General features: G+C 43.8%; 1 protein-coding gene across 1 annotated transcript; it reads left to right on the top strand.

The window, feature by feature from the left end:
- The first annotated feature begins 5,352 nt into the window (after positions 1 to 5,352).
- On the top strand, positions 5,353 to 13,931 carry LOC135383247 (uncharacterized). Its single transcript, XM_064612789.1, has 4 exons — positions 5,353 to 5,527; positions 6,053 to 6,087; positions 13,521 to 13,629; positions 13,806 to 13,931. Exons 1-4 carry the CDS (start codon positions 5,457 to 5,459, stop codon positions 13,906 to 13,908), a joined length of 318 nt encoding a protein of 105 aa, XP_064468859.1. The 5' UTR covers positions 5,353 to 5,456; the 3' UTR covers positions 13,909 to 13,931.
- Positions 13,932 to 18,764: the final 4,833 nt, after the last annotated feature.

Raw genomic sequence — 18,764 nt, 5'->3', positions numbered from 1 at the left:
TGATGTAAGCTTAATCAATTAAGTTACTTAGAAAGTGGTTACACCTCCTTGAGACACAGGACTTATCTCTTTTTGAAGTACAGCCCTTCTATGTTTGTTTGCTTCTTCCTTTATTTGTTCTGATTATTTGCAGGCGCGGTTGTGCAAAACTGAATGTCCTTCTCCAGCACTCACATGGTTTTGTTGAATACAACTGCAGCGTGAGAAAAGCTGCTTGGGGACGGGGTCCTGCTATCCAGTGCTGACTTTGTCATGCTTGTTATTAGAAGCATGTTCCAAAAAATGCAGCTCCACATATGGTCTTCAAATTGCAACAGGACTATTTGGAGCTTGAAACAGTTGTGATTTTGTCATTTTTGCCCTGGTGTACCCAGTCTGTGAAACGCAAACAAAAAAAGTCTAACACGATATGCTTTTGTAATGAAGATCACTGATGATGAGTAAAGAGAATATACGAGTTCAAGTTTATTCAGTATGTTATATCATACATTATATTATTCAACATTTTATGTCAAGTTTATACAACATCAAGTTTATTCAAGTTCAAGATTTACTTCTTGCACTTATGCGTTTCAGGATACAATGAACGTGCAGGGAGGTCGCAAAAGACTACATTTATTGTTTTGTGACCTTGCTACAATGGCAATATATATTTTAGGAATGACAATGGTCAGGTACGCTCTCTCAATTTTAGGTTCGAATGAGCAATGAATAGCAACTTTCCTCCTGATATTTTCTCATATATGCTAAATTTTAATAATAATAATAATATATAAGAATATAATATGCGATAAATGAATGTGATCAACAGTAGATGTAAACAACATGAGTAGCCAGAGAAGTGCATTCTCAATAAATAATTTTCTTATAGCGTATATGTGCATGCCTATTAACTGAAACAATTATCACAGTTCCCTGACAAGTTTTAATATCTGAGGGTGTACTGTAGAGGCTGCTTAGATCTACAACAGTTCATACAAGGTACTATATACTGTGAATGCCTTTAAAAATCCCATGTGACACATATGCCTTTACTTTCTGGAGGTGCTGTGGTAGTCAAAGTTTGTGGGCATTACGCAGGTTCTGCACCCATTTCTTGAGTATGTCGAGGCAGCTGTGAAGTAACCTGCATTGATGATGATTATTCAAATTTTTATGGCGCATCGACAACAAAGGAAATAATACATCAGAACATTGGTTTGGGTGCAACCAGTTAAAAATGAATATGTTGTTTAATAAATGCATTGGACAAATGTTAAAACATCAGCTTAAAACATGGTTTACAATCCCTGTATCTTCTAAAAATTAAAAAGATTAAAAACTATTCTAAAAAGAATATGGGGAACTCTTCTAAAAAGAATTATAATCTCTAATTATGAGATGAGATGAGATGGATGAGGAACGTGATACTTACCTGTACACCCGGCCGTATCACACTGCACAGATTATTCACTGGGTAGCCCTCATGACGAAACCTGTATTGAGAGACCACTTTTGCCTTATAAACTGCTACAAATAGCACGACACGCTACAAATTATTACTATCGTAACAAGCTGACGATACAGCTCAGACACAAAGGCGTTATTCAAGTCGCGCCACACCACCGTTACGTAGGATTCTTTGTCACAAATCAAACCAAGGCACAAAACAATACCAATACATGAAAAAAAGGTGACAATCGTGGTCTCATTATGACGTAATACCGAACTTGTGCGCGAAGGTAATTCAAAGAAATGAATGCGGCACTTGCTTCCGCAGAGAACACCGTGTACCATGCAAGCAATGCATGCAAAGAAGCGCTCGAGTGCTTGCACATATATTGATGACAACACTACCTGTGTAGTGTAACATGTTCTTTCAAGCATATTATGTACTCAAACTGTATTTGCCGCCGGGTAAAATGCAAGTGTGCTCGATTGAACGTCGGAAGAGCGATCAAGCGATCAAGAGCGATCAAGCAACCTGCATCCAGTGCTCGTTTTGGGCAAAAAAACACTTCATAATGGGCAACTAAATATACAGAATGGACGCCTATTTATTCCTTGATGAAGAGTGACTCACCTGTATAAATTTAGGCCCTGTAACCTTGCCAGTACGGTTGGTACGACCGTAATTGCAAGAAGTTGCCATGATCGCTGCGGCGACTGTTGTGGGTACAGTAAGATGGCGGCCGGTTTCTTCACGCTCGCGCTCCCTATCCGCGATCCAGCCTTTTACAATCGAGATCAGTGGGCACAGCAGAGGCACGTCGTCATCGTCGTCACCGGGCCGCCACAAATGGAAAAGGAATGTTTTTAGAAGATTTTTTTTCCCATTAGCCATGTGGACGACGTCCGCTCATTACCCTGTCAGACCGTGTGCTTCCGGGTTGAAAGAACGGAGGAGCAAAAAGCCACGGCCAGCTACCACTCAAAAGAATTCGCATGATTATGTTCACCCCAACACGGTACCGCAAAGCAGGAACAACAACAACAACTTTATTTTGAGCTGCTGGGAAGATTTAGGGGCATGCTTAACCCCATTGCTGGTGGTGATGTGGGGTATGAAATAATGAGCCCCTTCACAATAAAGTCCTATGGTGTTCAAAAAGGTCAAAGAGCTTTGAGGGCAGAGCGTCGGTGGGCTGGGTTTGACCAGGGACAAAGCAATTTTGAGAGGGGGGGGATGCAAGCGTCCAGGTGATTAAGACACCCGTAGAGTGCGGTTCGGAAAGGTTGGTAGCTTGGGCTATGAAGAAGAATGTGTTGCAGATCTTCTAGGGCACCGCAGTGACAGCAGCTAGGAGACTCAAGTCCAAGTCCAAAGCAGTAGCGCCACTGAGCAGTGAGCAGTATAAAGGCCACATCGAGTCGCATCCGGTAAATTAATGCAGCATCTTGACGAGAGGTGTTTCGTGGTATGCGAAAAATGAGCGTTGGACCAACTGTTCTCAGCATAGATGGGGAGAGAATGTTAGTTTTCCAATGGCCAAGGATGTCACGAAACGTCGAAGTATGTAACGGCAGTCTTCTCTCAGCAGCACAATACTCGTCCGTCTCTGAGACGACAGAGCTGCTTCTGCGGCACTGTCGGCCTGTTCATTCCCTACGACACCACAATAGGCTGGAGCCCACTCGAGAACCAGACTGCGCCTAGTTTCGTACAGAAGGTGGTAAGCAGGAAAAGTCAGATGTAACAGCACATATATATATATATATATATATATATATATATATATATATATATCAGGTTCTGGTACAGACAACTCTACGAAACAAAGAACGAACACGGCCCAAGAATGAAGATTTAGTACGTTAAGTGCACCAACAAACAAGAAGGCGAAGGAAATGGATTTCGATACACATATAGTAGTAAATTGTCGAAGACCATCGTGTTTTTTTTTCTTTTTGTGAAGCATATACAGGGTGAATTTAGCAAAGGTTACACATTTCGATCGAGTCGTAAAAATACAAGAAAAAAAACAAGGAAACGTCTGTGCCGCTGCGAACTTTGCAGAGTGATAGTCATTTGTCTCAAGTTTTATCGGTATTTTTTTTTCCAAATGCTATCACTGTGAAGAAAAACGAGTTAGAAGCAAAGCAAATTCTCGCCCCATGCATTTCTTGTGGCCTATACCGCACGCAAACCTTTTTTTTTTGCTCTGTCTGCTACACGTTGACATCGCCACGTTTACGTGGTGCTGCCCGCAGATGAAGCAAAACAAAAAAAACAACAACAACCTGGACCACGTGCGGAGGTTCGAGGCAGCGCCACCTATACGTGGGGATGTGAACGTGAAGCAGACAGAGCAAAACATGGCGGTTCGACCATTGGAAATGCATGGAGTGGGAATTTGCTTTGCTTCTGGCCCTTTCTCTACAAAGGGACAGCATTTGAAACAAATATCGATAAAGCCTCACGCAGATGACTCTCACTCAGCAAAGTCTGAAGCGACGGAAATGTCATCTTCTATTTCTACGACGCGATCCAAATGTGGAACCTTTGCTAAATTCAGCCTGTAAGAGCGATATAAGTTAACAAAAACAGCCCTGCAAGACATACCAAGTACGCATATGACAATGTATCTGGCATTTTCATACGCAAGAAGTATTTGGATAATATATTCCGATACTTTTACTCCGTTAGCAAGCTTCTTGTGTATGGTCTCTGAGGTAAATGGGGAACATTCAACGTATGCGGTGCAACACCTGTACGATGTGGTCACACCACGTGGGATAAAAGTTGCATCGTAGGATCGATTTTCGCAAGTCCATGTCGTGTTACCATAGACTGGTGATACGCTAACCATTCACTCACAGAAACTCCAGTAGAACTTTAGATACGGTATGCTGAACTGCGCAGCAATGTATGCTCCAGTGTCATGAAGTTCATAGTTTGGTGATCGCAGCTGACCTCCAGAAATATTTTAAAAGCATGCATGTCTGTTCAGAGACGCGCGCGACTTAATCAGCATGCCTCAGGCCGGGAAGTTTCAGTGGTGAGAAGGACGGCTAGAGGGACTTAGACATTTGAGTGAATCTGTGATGGTGCATGGCAGACAACTCTGGTAACGCGTACTGTGCAATTTGGCGACGATAACAGATGTGCGGGCAGATGGAACCGCACAGGACAGACGTCACTCACAACTGAAGTGTATTCTAGAAAAACTCTGGGAAGTATATGGTAACATTTCGGTGAAGACAGCTTTGGTTAGCATAAGGTTCAATGGAGCAGTTAATGAGAAGCTCAATGTGCTTGGCCTAAAACGATGAACTTTGAATTCACTATTGATCTCTTGGAGCGTCATGTGTGTCACAGAGCGCAAAATTTCCTTAAGACATTGCACAACACAACTGTACTTAGGACTACCTGCCCTACATAATAATACTACATAATGAGTAATACAAAATATCAGGGCAGCTCAGCACACCATATTATGGGTGTATTACGGAGTTTTCTCAGCCGTATCCCTTGCACACTGCATTAGAAGATAAGTTGTATATAAACGCCCCTTCTCGACGGTCGCCGTACGTCCATTAAAAGCGTGCACTCGTTGCATATTATTCGAGGCAGCTATGGCACATAGCCCGTGATGAGCTGTGACACGCAGACGCTTGGCGTCACGAATACTGTTCAACATGCCTTGTACGCCGATACAAATCTTTTTGCGCAAAGTACACACATGTCAAACCTACTACGAACCTGTCAAGCCACAAGTGGTCTGATAAGCACTCTTAACAAACCAGAAGGGATAGATAGGATTTCTCTTTTCATTCGGTGTAGTTTACGACATCCGTCGTGCTCGTGTGTGAAGCTTAAAATGATTGTGAATGCATACGTATTGTATATGAGCATATAAGTGCTATTATGAATGAGTCTTTATGTCGTTTGTATTCTTGGGGAGTCGCGTTGCACATAATTTCTGCACGATAGCGGATGTCACAAGATGTGGAAGGCAAGTTAGATCCCGAGATCAATGCCAACTGGAGCTTTCATGGCGCTGTGGGCTGTTATTGTCCTCTGCATAATCGCGGCGTCGACTGCGAGGTAAATGGAATTGTTCATGCTTTATATAAATTGTTGTTTGTTTGCTTGTAAGGGACAAAAATAGGAATTGTTATTGTCTCATGGGAGCACCAATTCATTTTCATGTATTTCCTATAGGTGACATTGATTTAAGTTAATATTGTTCTGTAGTTGGTCGGAAAAATTAGAGGATGACGGAAGCGAAATTTGTCCATAGCAAGAATAAGAACGAACAAGCAGTAAATTTGCTGTATAACTATGATGCCACCAATATTTTGTGAGTACGGTGTACAGAGGGAGATATTTTGGACGATTACGGGCCCGCTGGGCTGCCCGCACGACACGATCGCCCACGCAGCGCCCGCTGTCGCAAAGCATTGTGGGGAAAGGTGAGGAGTGCGTGACGCCAGATTTTCCTCGGGCTCCATGGGTGGCTGCCATGATAAACACTGCGGATACCGAACAACGCCTCAAAATGTTCAGTTTTGAGATCTCGTGGAAGTCTGAAGTCTCTGTCTCTCTCTTTTTTCTCTTTTTTATCCGCAGCGAGAACCAGACGTACGCAGGAACGCAAAGTGAAGGTACACAGTAAATCATTTTACACCTTTATTTACTCAAAAAAAGGTGTATTCTTATAAAAACACCATTTTCTATTCCGAAAAGGGTGCAAGAAGACGATTACTAAAGGTGTAATATCGACATACACCACATTTCATCCAATGTCGTTCATTAAGGGTGTAAAGTGTGGTGATGAAACAGGTGTTTACCGTCTAATACACCTTTTTTACACCCGATTTGAATTGGGAATATGGTGCTAAAAATTGTGTTTTATTTAGTGAGAGAAAAATTATGCTGGTTTCACAGCTCCGCTCAGGAAGTAATCACATTATAGACGATAACCTGTGTAAAAACACAGTATTTGACAGGGAAGGATGTTAGGTATTTAGCTGATATCTTTGACTCGTTGCAAGCGTGGATGTTAATTGCAAAAACGCATTCCCGTCACCGTTACAAACGTTTTCCGCCCCACCACATGTAATGAACGTGCCCACCAAATTGTATTTCAGTATATGATCCATCCGATACGCCAATATAGGCTACTGAGGGTGCCCGAGGTCTCTTTAAACCTCGGCACTCAAGTTGGTCCCACAGTGTTTCAAAGCTAACGAGGCGTGCCTGCCACGCATGGCGCTCCGGTTTAGATTCTACGATGGAACCACGGCTGGAAGTCTGCCGTGTTCAGAGTGATGCTTGCCATAGAAGCAAGAACGTCGAACTGTATGTCTCGGCCACTGGTCTCGGCAGGCTTTACACTAACTATTTGCGAGGGAATATTTGCCAGCAAACAACTCCATCATAAAAGGTGTTTTCAACAAAATACTCCCCTTTTAAGGGTGTTTTTGTTTTTAAACGCCCATTATAGCAGTGTTTTATTAGGAATACACTTCAGTAAAGGGTGTATTAGAAAACACCCATCATTTGAGTGTAAAGACAATACCAAAAACGTGTGCGCCATGGGACAAGAAATTTACACCAAAAAAGTGTGAAAAAGTTTATTTTGTAAAGATACGTGCCTTCCGTTTTTGTGAAAATGCGGAAGGGACCGCTCCTTCTTTCAGCCTGATGTACTTCGTTGACAAGTCAAGGCTAATGAGCACCTTCGGATTTGTTTGGAAACATTCGTCAACAAAATGTGTTGCACACTACTTGTCCTGTTTAACCTGTCTCCAAGAACGCCTAGACGAATTCGCGGCAAGAACAAGTTTCCCATCTTTCGGACGCAGTTGAAATATGACAGTTACCGAAACAAGCCAAACATCGGCGGGACTTGAACTTCGCATCTCTCGATTACCAGTCGAGCGCAATTACTAATTCGACCACGGAAACAACGACAGAGTATAGTAGAGTGTGTTGTTTGCGAAACATATTCTGGTGGAACGCAAGGTAAGACAGCCAACAATGTGAGCCGCAGATCTCTCACCCCTAAAGAGAATGAGGTCACCTTCCTTCGGAAGGATTTGGAGGCCAGCCTCAGTTGGGTTGTCTTTGTAATGAACGACCGCTGATATCTGACGCTGTGTCTGTGCTGTCTGTCCAAACAACGCTCTGATCTCGCGTTGCCGAAAGGAAGCCGGCAACACGCTGTAGCACAGTCAAGAAAACACTTCACTAGCATGTACAACTTTTTTGTCGCGAAAATCAACCTCCGATTGCTAAACAACCGCGAAGTGAACTGCACGAACTCCAACAGAAGGAACAATGTGCGTCACTTCTCTGGTCTCTCTCTCTGGTCGGCGGCGAGGTGCCAGGGGCTCAGAGCGCTCCGCTGCCGAATTTTATATCGCGATTATGGTGGCATATCAACAAATATATCTAAATCTCAGTCGAATTCCGCCTTTTTCTGGTACACACTGCAATATGAGGTAAACAGCTTTGCAGCTTGCAATGGCCAAATTTTGTTTTCGTTGTCCTTTAAGAGTAGCACGATACAAAATTTCTTAAGCGACAATTATACGTGTCTAACTGCATTCAATAAGCTAATGGTCACCAATTGAAATGTGTCCCCGCTAAGGGACCCCGAAAAGCGGAACATCCAATGAGCTGGCGATGTAACATTGAAGCAAAAGCATTAGGTTGGGTGAGAGTCGCCGATATTTCGAACACAGACTGTTCCACTGCGCACCGTCCTCCCCGTTTTGTTTGAAATATCGGCGGCTCCTCACCTGAGGTTATTGCTTTAAAGGAGCGTGGAAGTGACATTTCACGTGGCTCGAAACCCTGCCTCATCTGTGAAGCTGTCCACCAGGAGTCACCATGCAAAATGTTTTCGCTCTGCGGTGCGTTGTCACTGCACCATCGCATTTCTAAAAACAATCGGAGAAAGCAGCCGCGGCCGACAGACAGGAGCCCTGCGAGACGTAGTAGCGGCTCTGTGCCTTTTTGTCTTTCGCTGTTTATCTTCTCAGCTTGCGCGCGGCTTATACATGCTTGAGCTGAGTCGCCTCGACAACAAAGAACCATCGTATCCACGTAGCGCCACTGAGGATGTTGCACATTCTTCATAACAATCACAGCCTCGTGAAGGGTGTCGAACATTCCTTTCAGGTTTGTCAGCTGAATACACAAATATCAGACGTATCATGAACAAGCGCGATGATTTTAACTGTTTCTTAGATACAGTTGAGGCGGACTTTGTTTTCGTGACTGAAACGTGGTTTCCAAATACTGTCCTAAACAAAGAGATATTCAACTGCAACAAAACTTACAAAGTATACAGGGCAGATAGAACTACAAAAACAGGTGGTGGGGTACTCATAACAGTGGCTGAAAACGTCAACTCGTGCGTTATCACTATACGAACAAACCTAGAAATACTTCGGGCTCACGTTGATTGTGGCTTCAAAAAAACTGGTTGTGTGCTATCGCCCGCCCGCAGCAAGTCGAACATTTGTTATGGAATTACACGATGCCATTAATATTACTGTAACGCAATATCCGTCCCACACGATATTCCTAGTAAGTGACTTTAATTATCCCCAAATTCAGTGGACCTCCCCACCATCACAAGTAGGCACACAGCCCATTGAGTACAATCAGTTCCTAGCATTATGTAGCGATTTCAATCTTACCCAGCTAGTGACTCGACCAACTCGCAAATTCTTCAGCAAATATTCTTGACTTGATATTGACAAAAACCCCTGATTTCGCCTCCCCAGTCCGTTACTTCGAGGGTCTCAGCGACCATTGTTTCCTAAAGTTTAACATTAACGTTCCTACCAACCGCGTCTGGACACTGCCAAAGACGAGTCGCAATTACGCAGAAGGTAATTTCCAAGCTATAAACGGAAAGATTTGTGAGCATGGACGAATTTTTGAAGGACCTTTCTCATCGGACAGTTGACCAAAATTGGTCGTTATATCAAAACAAAATAACAGAGCTCGCGGACGTGCACATACCATTGGTACCTTCCCTCCTCCATTGGTAAAGATCCGTTCGCAGGCTCGATCTCCATGGTATAATAGCAGCTTGCGTAAACTTTCTCACAAAAAGAAAAGAATCTTTCGCTCAGCAAAAATAACAAACAACCTCACGAAATGGATAGCATATGAAACTATTGTTAAAAAGGAATATCAACTCGAATTACAGAAAGCTAAGCATCATTATTATAGTGTACTCCTTCCCCATATACTCAAACGCAATCCAAGAATGTTTTGGAAAACATCAAGTAATAAAGCTAAGGAAGGGTCAACCCTCTTGCTAAGAGACGGGCTGGTGGAGCGGATTCCGGAGACCCAATGCGCTACTCTTTTAAATACCGTTTTTGCATGCGCTTTTTCTCCTGTGTTGCCGGTTCTACCCCAAGGCAACTATGTACCAATACGCCTCAAATCACCATTGATTCTATTGGCATTGCCAACATAATTAGTTCTTTAAAAGTGTCATCCAGCGCTACTGTAGACAATATAAATACGAAGCTGCTAAAAGGTACTGCCATGTACTCATCAATATTCCTTGCTAAAATTTTTGATCAGTCATTACAACAAGGAGTAATTCCTAGCGATTGGAAAATCGGGAAGGTGATTACCATATTCAAGTCTGGTGATAGCCATTGTCCATCTAATTACCGACCAATTTCTTTGACAAGCGTTCCATGCTAAGTTCTTGAACATATTATACATTCACACCTTGCCAAGTTTTTGGAAGAAAACTCATTTTCTGATAATAACCAGCACGGCTTTCGAAAATCACTGTCTTGTCAAACACAACTGCTATCCATAACACATGATCTGCAGTACATATTAGATCACGGTTCACAGGCTGACTGTATATTCCTTGATTAAAAAAAGCCTTTAATAAGATACATCACAACCTCCTTTTTAGGTACACTAAATTAGGTACACTGAACATAGACAAAAATGTACGTACTAAGATGGATTCAGTCATTTTTGCACAACCGTTATCAGGTTGTGCACGTCAATACACTCTAATTCAGGTAACCCATATGTAACGGTTAAGCACCGCTTGGCCAGGAGGTACATTTAAAAAAAAATACCTCTTAAAATTAAGAGGTACATGCGCCCTCATATGCGGTACATGACACGGATAGCGCGCAGCGATTTAGGTCTACCCGTCGGGGTGGTTCCCCTCCTCCACGATATATTAACAGCCCCAGGAAGCTACGCTGGACGGTAAATATAACAAGCAAATACCTTTATTCGAAAATTATAACCATTTCAGGGGTGATGCTTGTCCATCGCGAGCGTGCATTGTCACGATGCACAAACGCTGAACACACGGGGCACAACGTATATGGATGAACGATGACCACTGCATCTCTCCTTCACCATTGGAGTTGCTCTGTGGTCACACTTCTTTATCTCTTCCACACCTTTGGATTGCTGTTCTTCACCAACTTCCTTTTCTTCCGAAGAACGTAACACCAACCACAGTAGACGATTGACTCACCCATTTACGAAATCGGCTGGACGTAACCTAGGAGAAAATACAATGTAAGAAAAAAATAATCCAACAACCGAAATAGCTTGCCTGAAAAACATGCCTACTTGTTTGTGTAATCCAGGTGTAAAGTGCAATCTAGGCTCCTCTAATTCACGCATCAACGTTCGTACATGAAGCACAAAGTTCGTTGTCTCCGTCCCTCAGTCGTTGTGTCCAGCCTGCCGGTGATCAGGACCACTGGGAATCAGAACGAAGATGAACGAAAATGCGTCGTGCAGACGAATAATTACTTCAGAAATATAATACGCACCTTAAGTGACCCCAATCTTGAAAGCGTCGAACGAATTTCTTCGAAGACCGAGCAGACTCGTCCTCGCTCCCCGACGTTTCAAAACAAACTGCTTTGCAGCGGTTCCAAGAAACGCATTCTTCCCAAATGTGCGATCCCTCACGGTCATTGGTTCTGGTTATTGCACTTCTTTGACAGAATGATAGTGCTCATCCATAACGGCACTGCTGCATAAGGGAATTTATTGACTGGTGTTCAGAATCACACGAAATATTTTTGCAGCGCATGGATATCGTGAGAAGGCGTTCGTACTTATGCGCCGGAAACACGCGGTACACATGAGGTACAGCTGCTATAGATCGCGCTTAAAACGTACCTAGCCGGTACGGATGGGTCTCGGAGTCCTTGTACCGTTTGAATTTCGCAGTGGTCGCGAACTGTACCTGCTGGTTGAGGACTGTACCCCATGTGTAACGCTTGGCCCAGGTGCGGGTCCTCTTTCATGCTGTACATATCGGGTGCCGGATTTAGAGTGTAACTCTGATTCACAGTTAACCCCCGTACTATCTGGTGTTCCGCAAGGTACCGTTATTGGCCCCCTTCTCTTTCCCATCTATATTAATGACTTACCAAAATCTGTGTCGTCTTCTATGCGCTTGTTTGCAGACGACTGCGTAGTTTACCGGGAGATCTGTTCTTCATCTGATACTAATGTCCTCCAGACAGATCTTAACGATATACTTACATGGTGTAAAACTTGGTCAATGGAATCATGAACTGTAAATGCATGCGAGTAACACGCAAGAACAGCACTTCAACAGTCTACTATACATTGACAACGTCCCGCTTGAATGGGTAACCTCTTACAAGTATCTAGGAGTTAATCTCAACTACGATCTGACATGGAAACCACATGTAGAATTTGTTTATAATAAAGCTGATCGCACTCTCGGTTACATCAGACGCAACTACCAAATGGCACCACTTTATTTAAAACTAACTTTGTATAAAACATTAGTACTTCCCCAAATGGAATATGCAGCAGCAGTTTGGGACCCAGCGGAAGAATCGCTACAGAAAGGTCTGGAAAGTGTTCAAAACAGGGCCAGCAGATTTATCTATGGAAATTATGGTCGAACCTCGAGTGTGACCCGGATGAAACGTAACCTGCACCTTCCATGTCTAAGCCTAAGGCGGAAAACAGCCAGGCTTATACTTTTTCATAAAATGTATCACCATAATGAACACCTAAAACACACTCTTCTTCTGCCTCCAACATACGCATCGACGCGACTTGATCACCGAGATAAAGTTGGAATTCATCGTTGCAAAACAAATGCATTTTACAGATCATTCGTCCCACGAACGTCTGTCGAATGGAATCACCTCCCCGGTTCAGTAACATCAATTGTAAACAGTATTCATTTCAGACATGCATTAACTACTCACCTCATCACACACCCAGATTAGGTTCCTGTGCGTGTGAGCGTTATTTCTAATTACTATGTTACAGTCTTATGTTGAGCTATTCTGTGTTACCTCTAATTATTATGTAATATTAAACAATTCTGTGAATGTGCACAATAATGATTGTGTGTGCGATGCTTCAAATTATTTTGTTCTTATTATGTTGTACAGTTATTAAGGGCACTTCTTTGTTGACTACCACACACTTCACAATTGTCGGTACAGCATTCCACATTCATCACGTTGTTTTGTGAACCCCACTCCCCGCTGTAACGCTAACGCCGTGAGGTTATGATAAATAAATAAATAAAGGCAGATCAGAAGATGTTGCTGCCACTGCACGTGGTTTGTATGTTGAACACGATGCTCTTTTATGAAACACCTGTAGTGATAAGGACGCATCATATGTGAATATGAAAATGAAACATCTCTAAGGCTTTGCTTCGTTCTACAACACAAATTTTAAGCCCCCAAAACTACAATTCATTACTTTCACCACACGTCTCACGCAATGTTATTCCACTTGCGCCTCATTCTGCTGATGTTATCACCTGACACACTACAGTTGCATTGGTTTGGTAGACGTATACCCTTCTTTTTTCATTCCTGCACGCCCGCGCCATGGTTTCACTCCCGCTTGTTTTCAGCGTCGGAAAAAGGAGCACGTGTTTCACGAGGTTACATCTTAGGTGTCTGGTCATACTGCCTTTGTTCTGTTTAGCCCCCCCCCCCATTTGTGCGTTGAGGCATACTGTTTTAGCATATTCGTGTTATGTTCTCTATTATCGTGTCTCCAGCGTCCTTGGTACGGAGGGAAGCCAAGCGAGTCGTCAGGCACCCCAGCTGCCTATGGACCTTGGCCAAGATGACAACGGAGAGCCTAAAGTCCACAGCTGCATCGAAATGGTCAGTGCCATCAACGTCAATCCACATTGCCTTTGGTCTTCCACGCGTGATACCGATGCTTCGTATCGAAGCACAAGGAATGGGGCACACTTGACACTTCGTCTTGCGACATCTAATGAGCTGCATTCTCTCCGATGCCGTTGTGCCCTGATGCTATTGTTATTCCTCTTTTCCAGCACCAGTGTAAAATTTGTCCCCCTGGATGCACTTGCTACTTCGGGAAGCTATACTGCGACGATGAATGATGTAATCCTGGAACGTCAGCTGGACGGCGAATAAAATCAGTGCTCCCATCAGCTCCAGATGATCGCGTACGCATACTCATGAAATCTCTACGAGGAACATTTTAGACACTATAACAAACTCGAGGAATACGAAAAAGTTCGAATGCTTTCAGACAGCATTAGATAGCAGGTTGAACTCTCCGCTTTAATGCGCGTAAGCGATGCGCAGTTTTCTCTAGCAGAAACTGCAGGTAGCGGAACAAGGTTCATCGTCTTTTTTTTTTAAAGCTGTTTCTTCATTACATTTTCAGGTCGAGGTGTATAACTATAGGAATATGCTTCCCGCACGACAACGGTGCGATATTAAGAAAAACTCTTCCCGGGAATTCCACCGCAAACGGTACTGCCCCGACGGCGTTCTACCAGCGCACGTTCAGAGACACTCCCACTCGGGGGCAGACCTGTGTACTGGCATCGAGGCGGAAGACCAGTCACAAGGACTGGCTCCCATATAACTATCTCAACAAGCTAGGACTAAAACTAGAACTAGTGCAATGCCAACTCCTGCTTGTGAAATCACGTCACGTTAAGGATTGCTGTTCGTGCTTGTCGTCGCCATGCAACAGACCAAGACTGCGGAGAGTTGCGTACGGGATAACAGCACGAAAGAAAGTAACGCTTAGTAATGAACAGCGTACCTTCCATGCGTTTCTTCGAATAGCACAGACGGGGCAGACCGCGTTATCTTTAGAACTTCCCGGAATCTTCCCGGAAACAACACCGCAAGCGATGTTGCCCCGACGACCGTTTTACGGGCCGCGCATTCCAAGACACGGCCCACCCGGGGGCGGACCGCGTTATCAAGGGGCCCTTCTCGAAATATGAAGGACCGGCTCCCTTTCGCCTCCCTCCACCGCGATAGATCGAAAGATCAATTATCACCGCGTTATCAAGGCACGCAAGGGGCTCATGGAAACTTAAAGCGCATCGGAGCATTACCAGACGGCCAGATGTAGAAGGAGAACAACAACATTCCTGGTGTGCGCAGTGTCTCTCAGAGTTCCCATGCTGCTTTGCGCAGCGCGCGTGGGGGCGCACGAATCTGTTCAAATCTGTTCAAGGGCAAGGACCCGATCACAGATACAACGCTTTGCTTCAGAGCCCAGGAAACAAATCAAAGGAAATCAAGCGTTTAAGAAGCAGCAAACGCAGGACGGCGGATACAAATGTAGTCACTTCGTCGCACAATGTCGTCGTAGAATTACGCTGCGTACCTTCTTCTACAACATCCAAAGCCGGCTCAGCTGCCTGGCAGTTATCACAATATTTAACGACCATCACAATGGACAGACACAACTGAACACAACACTGCAGGATCGTACGTTCGTAGTGATTGGAATTACCGTGAACACACCCGTTGAGCTTAGACGGTAGCCATAACTCACGCTGGATCGGATGCGGATTGAATTCGCTATTCTGAGAAATAGTACGCTCGGTGCACATTGTTTGCCCATAATTTCTGCTTCGGCACAAGTCTAGGTGGCAGACTTTGCGATGTTGGCAACAGCCGTCCCAGAAGATGGCGATCCCCGTGGTTTTATACGCAGCGAATAGGCTGGAATACATGGCAAGGTGGCGACTCTGACCCATCTGCTTTCACCACTACCGCCACCACCACCACCAGGAGATCAACTCTGACAAGCGCTGAGGGTCGCCACCTGTAAGTTACTAAATGTGTTCAAAATGAATTAGTGCGAAAGTATGAAGAACTGAGACGTGACGACTTGTGTTTGTGTGTGTATTATCACTAGAGAGCGGATTTTAATGCATTAAAAAAACGCGTTTTAGGCGCCTGAGAAGGCACTGAAAGAGTCCCAAAACGGGATGAATTTTCTCCGAATATGGGCACGGTGAGTGTTGCAATACCAGCAATACGAAGGATGCCGCCAGCATTGGTTGCTTTAAGGTAACATACCACTCTGTCGCGTGCACTTCTGTGACTATTGCTCTCAGAAATTATATGTTTAAAGAGCGAAGAAAACCTGGCTGTTTGGTTGTATTATTGCTTTTATAATATGCTTGTATGATGACTTGTGAAATCATTTTTCGCTTGCACTGAAAAGATTCCCCAAGCAGCACAATGTAATGAAAGTCCAGTGCAATAGGGGTGGTCGGTATGTGTTTTACCAGAGTACTTCAGTTTCACAAGTGTGTTCAAGGCATCCACCTACCCGTCCACCCCTATTGCACTCGACTTTCAGTACCTTGTGCTGCTTGGGTCCACACACCCAGCGAGAGAGAGAAAGTGGAAGAAAAATAGTATGGAGATTTCGACGTCCACAAAACCGCTCCTATCGCATGGCAATCTCTGTTGTGGATTTGAACTACACGCACCCTGCACACGTCTTTATTGAAAGCATGAAGACAGTAGAGACAGTAGAAAACAAGCATAGTTTCAATGTGTTCCGGCGTGAAACTTTGTCGCCTACGAATTGTCGTACATGCCGACAATGTCCTCACGACGTCGACCGATTGGATGGTGCGTGCGCATAAATAACACGGGTACTCGCGAGGGATACCGTCGGGAACAGAAGGAGCGTCAGCACCAGAGCTGTAAACTAACTAAATAAAAGTAATTGAGTTTGTATGTAGTTACTTTTTGTGTAATATTAACTAATAATTAAATTAAATTAATTAATTAATAATAATTATTATTAATTGAACCAACTACTTTCTGAAACATGTATTTCTAACTGTAATTTAATTATTTTTCTCGCGTAACTCGCACTCTGGGGAGTCGTACAACTAAGGAGGTTTAACGAATGCAACAACTCAGGGAAAAGAGGCGCTGACGCCAGTTTTCCCTGAGTTGTTGCATTCGTTGATTTCCGGGCGTATGAGGCTTACATGTTCGTGTCGTCCCTAAGTGTGGTCTGCCTCGGCCAAATCTCGTTGTTTGAGGAGGTTTAATTGGGGTCGTACTCTGAGGCGAGTTATTTCAATTGAATTTCCGTGCCAGTATTAGGTCCTGGGGTAGAACGTTACAGAGCGATCGTAACGAGAACTTGTTGAGAACGAGAAATGAGAGAAAATGTCCTGTCGTTAATTACAAATTTATCAGCATTATCAGCTTGACTACCTAGCGAGTATGTGAATTGTTTCAGAAGTTTGTTTTCAGCAAGTACTACATTTGATGCACTGTGGTCCAAAATTTTACACGTGGTCACTTTGAACATGAATAAATGGAAGTAATTGGAAGTAATTCAATCACATTTCAGGAGTGACAGTAACGGAGGTACATTTCAGTCTAAGTAACTTTGCCTGTAACTCAGTTACTTCTAAAGTCGCGTAACTATAGCTTAATTACACCTTGTGAGTAACTTATACAGCTCTGGTCACCACTAGGATCACAACACGGCCTTGCACCGGGTGCAAGTGATGCAGGCGAAAAAGAATTCACTTTCTGTCACAGGGGGAGACACTTGCATTATGTGATGAAGCGTAGCAAAGCGTGCCCTCGGTTGTTTCATAAACACGAAGCAGCAAGTAAAGTACGCATTTAGTCACTCATATGTGACTATTTCCAAAAGAGCACTAATCGCAAAAAAAGGCAAAAAAACATAACATTATGATACTGATGGGTACCACTCGAGCTGATTCGTGCTTTGAATATTGAAGGCAGCATCTGTTCGTCTTTCGACGAGAAGGCGTGCGCCCAAAATCAGCTCTCTAGTTATCACCAAATTCTACATAATGGTCAATTGAAGCACTGTGGTTATATTTCTCATTACAGTACCTATATAGGTCAACTACGCCGAATTTTTAGAGCCGCATAATTGAACGACACTCACCCTGTGTGTCCATTCCCAAAAAGAAAAAAGAAAAGCCCCCGTGGTGTTTCTGGGGGCATCCTTTCACGGAAATTCGTATCTCCCTGGAAGACAGACATTTTTCCGACGGACGTCCACCACGTCTCCAAATCGCCACGGTTTAGTCTTCCCACATGTATCTGCCATTTGTCCTCACAGGATGTTACAATGAGATGTCTGGGCGTTGCACGAACTTATTGGTGTACGTGCATAGGGTGTGTTGCCTCAATGCTATCGACACGGTTCATTGTCGAGTTGTTGTTTCGATGGTCATGATTATTATTCAGTGAATAAGGGTGGTGGCTGTGCACACCTTTCATTTTCCGTTGCTCCTCATTGATTGTTTCTCGTGTTTCTCATGACGGACAATGAAAGCTGCGTTCTAAAAAGCAAAAATAGAGAAATATAAAAGCTCCTAGGACAAGTAAGTCAAAGCAGCTCACATAGAAAGGCAGTGTCATGTCCTTCCGGAGATAAAAGAGATATATACATTGCTTGTACTGAGCTTCGGCGAACTCGAGAGTCCTGCTCGCCTCTGTATCAAAATGGTGAGTGAGATGTCTAAGTTTAATACGATTACGCACACAAACAACCATGAAGTGAGAAATTTCATCAACTGTTAATTCACCACCAACATAGCGTCTGCATTTCTTACTGCTTTTGGTTTGAGGCATCAAAAGTTGATTTATTTGTGGTTGTTGTTGCGTTGTGCTACGCAGTCGCGGCCATTTCTGTCTCTTTTGCAATAAATGCTTTAGGTAACATTCTGTCAGGGACCTGATTCAGGCAATCCTTGAGACAGTCACGACTGGTCATCCCGTCTAAACCGTCGGCGAACGCTCCGCAAGGGTGCACGGATGTCACTGCTATAGATTTTAACTGTCTTAGATTGGCATGAACTTCTTCGTTTGGCTTCGTTGGTTTCCATCTCTGTGCATTGGACAGCAGCTGTGAGTTTTTGTTAAGGTTGGAAATAAGAAGCATTCTGCTTGAAGAAGCAGTGCCGACTTGCCAACTTCCTAGGCGCGACGCGACATCTTTT

This window comes from Ornithodoros turicata, chromosome 2 (assembly GCF_037126465.1).
Source record: "Ornithodoros turicata isolate Travis chromosome 2, ASM3712646v1, whole genome shotgun sequence".
Taxonomy (NCBI): Eukaryota; Metazoa; Arthropoda; class Arachnida; order Ixodida; family Argasidae; genus Ornithodoros; species Ornithodoros turicata.
Note: the sequence above shows the minus strand (reverse complement) of the source record. Positions and strands in the feature narration are given on the sequence as shown.

Coding starts and splice junctions, on each gene's coding strand:
- LOC135383247 (XM_064612789.1), top strand. CDS start 5,457: ATGCCAACTGGAGCTTTCATGGCGCTGTGGGCTGTTATTGTCCTCTGC. Junction 5,528..6,052: donor ATCGCGGCGTCGACTGCGAG/GTAAATGGAATT, acceptor TTTTATCCGCAG/CGAGAACCAGACGTACGCAG. Junction 13,630..13,805: donor TCCACAGCTGCATCGAAATG/GTCAGTGCCATC, acceptor CCTCTTTTCCAG/CACCAGTGTAAAATTTGTCC.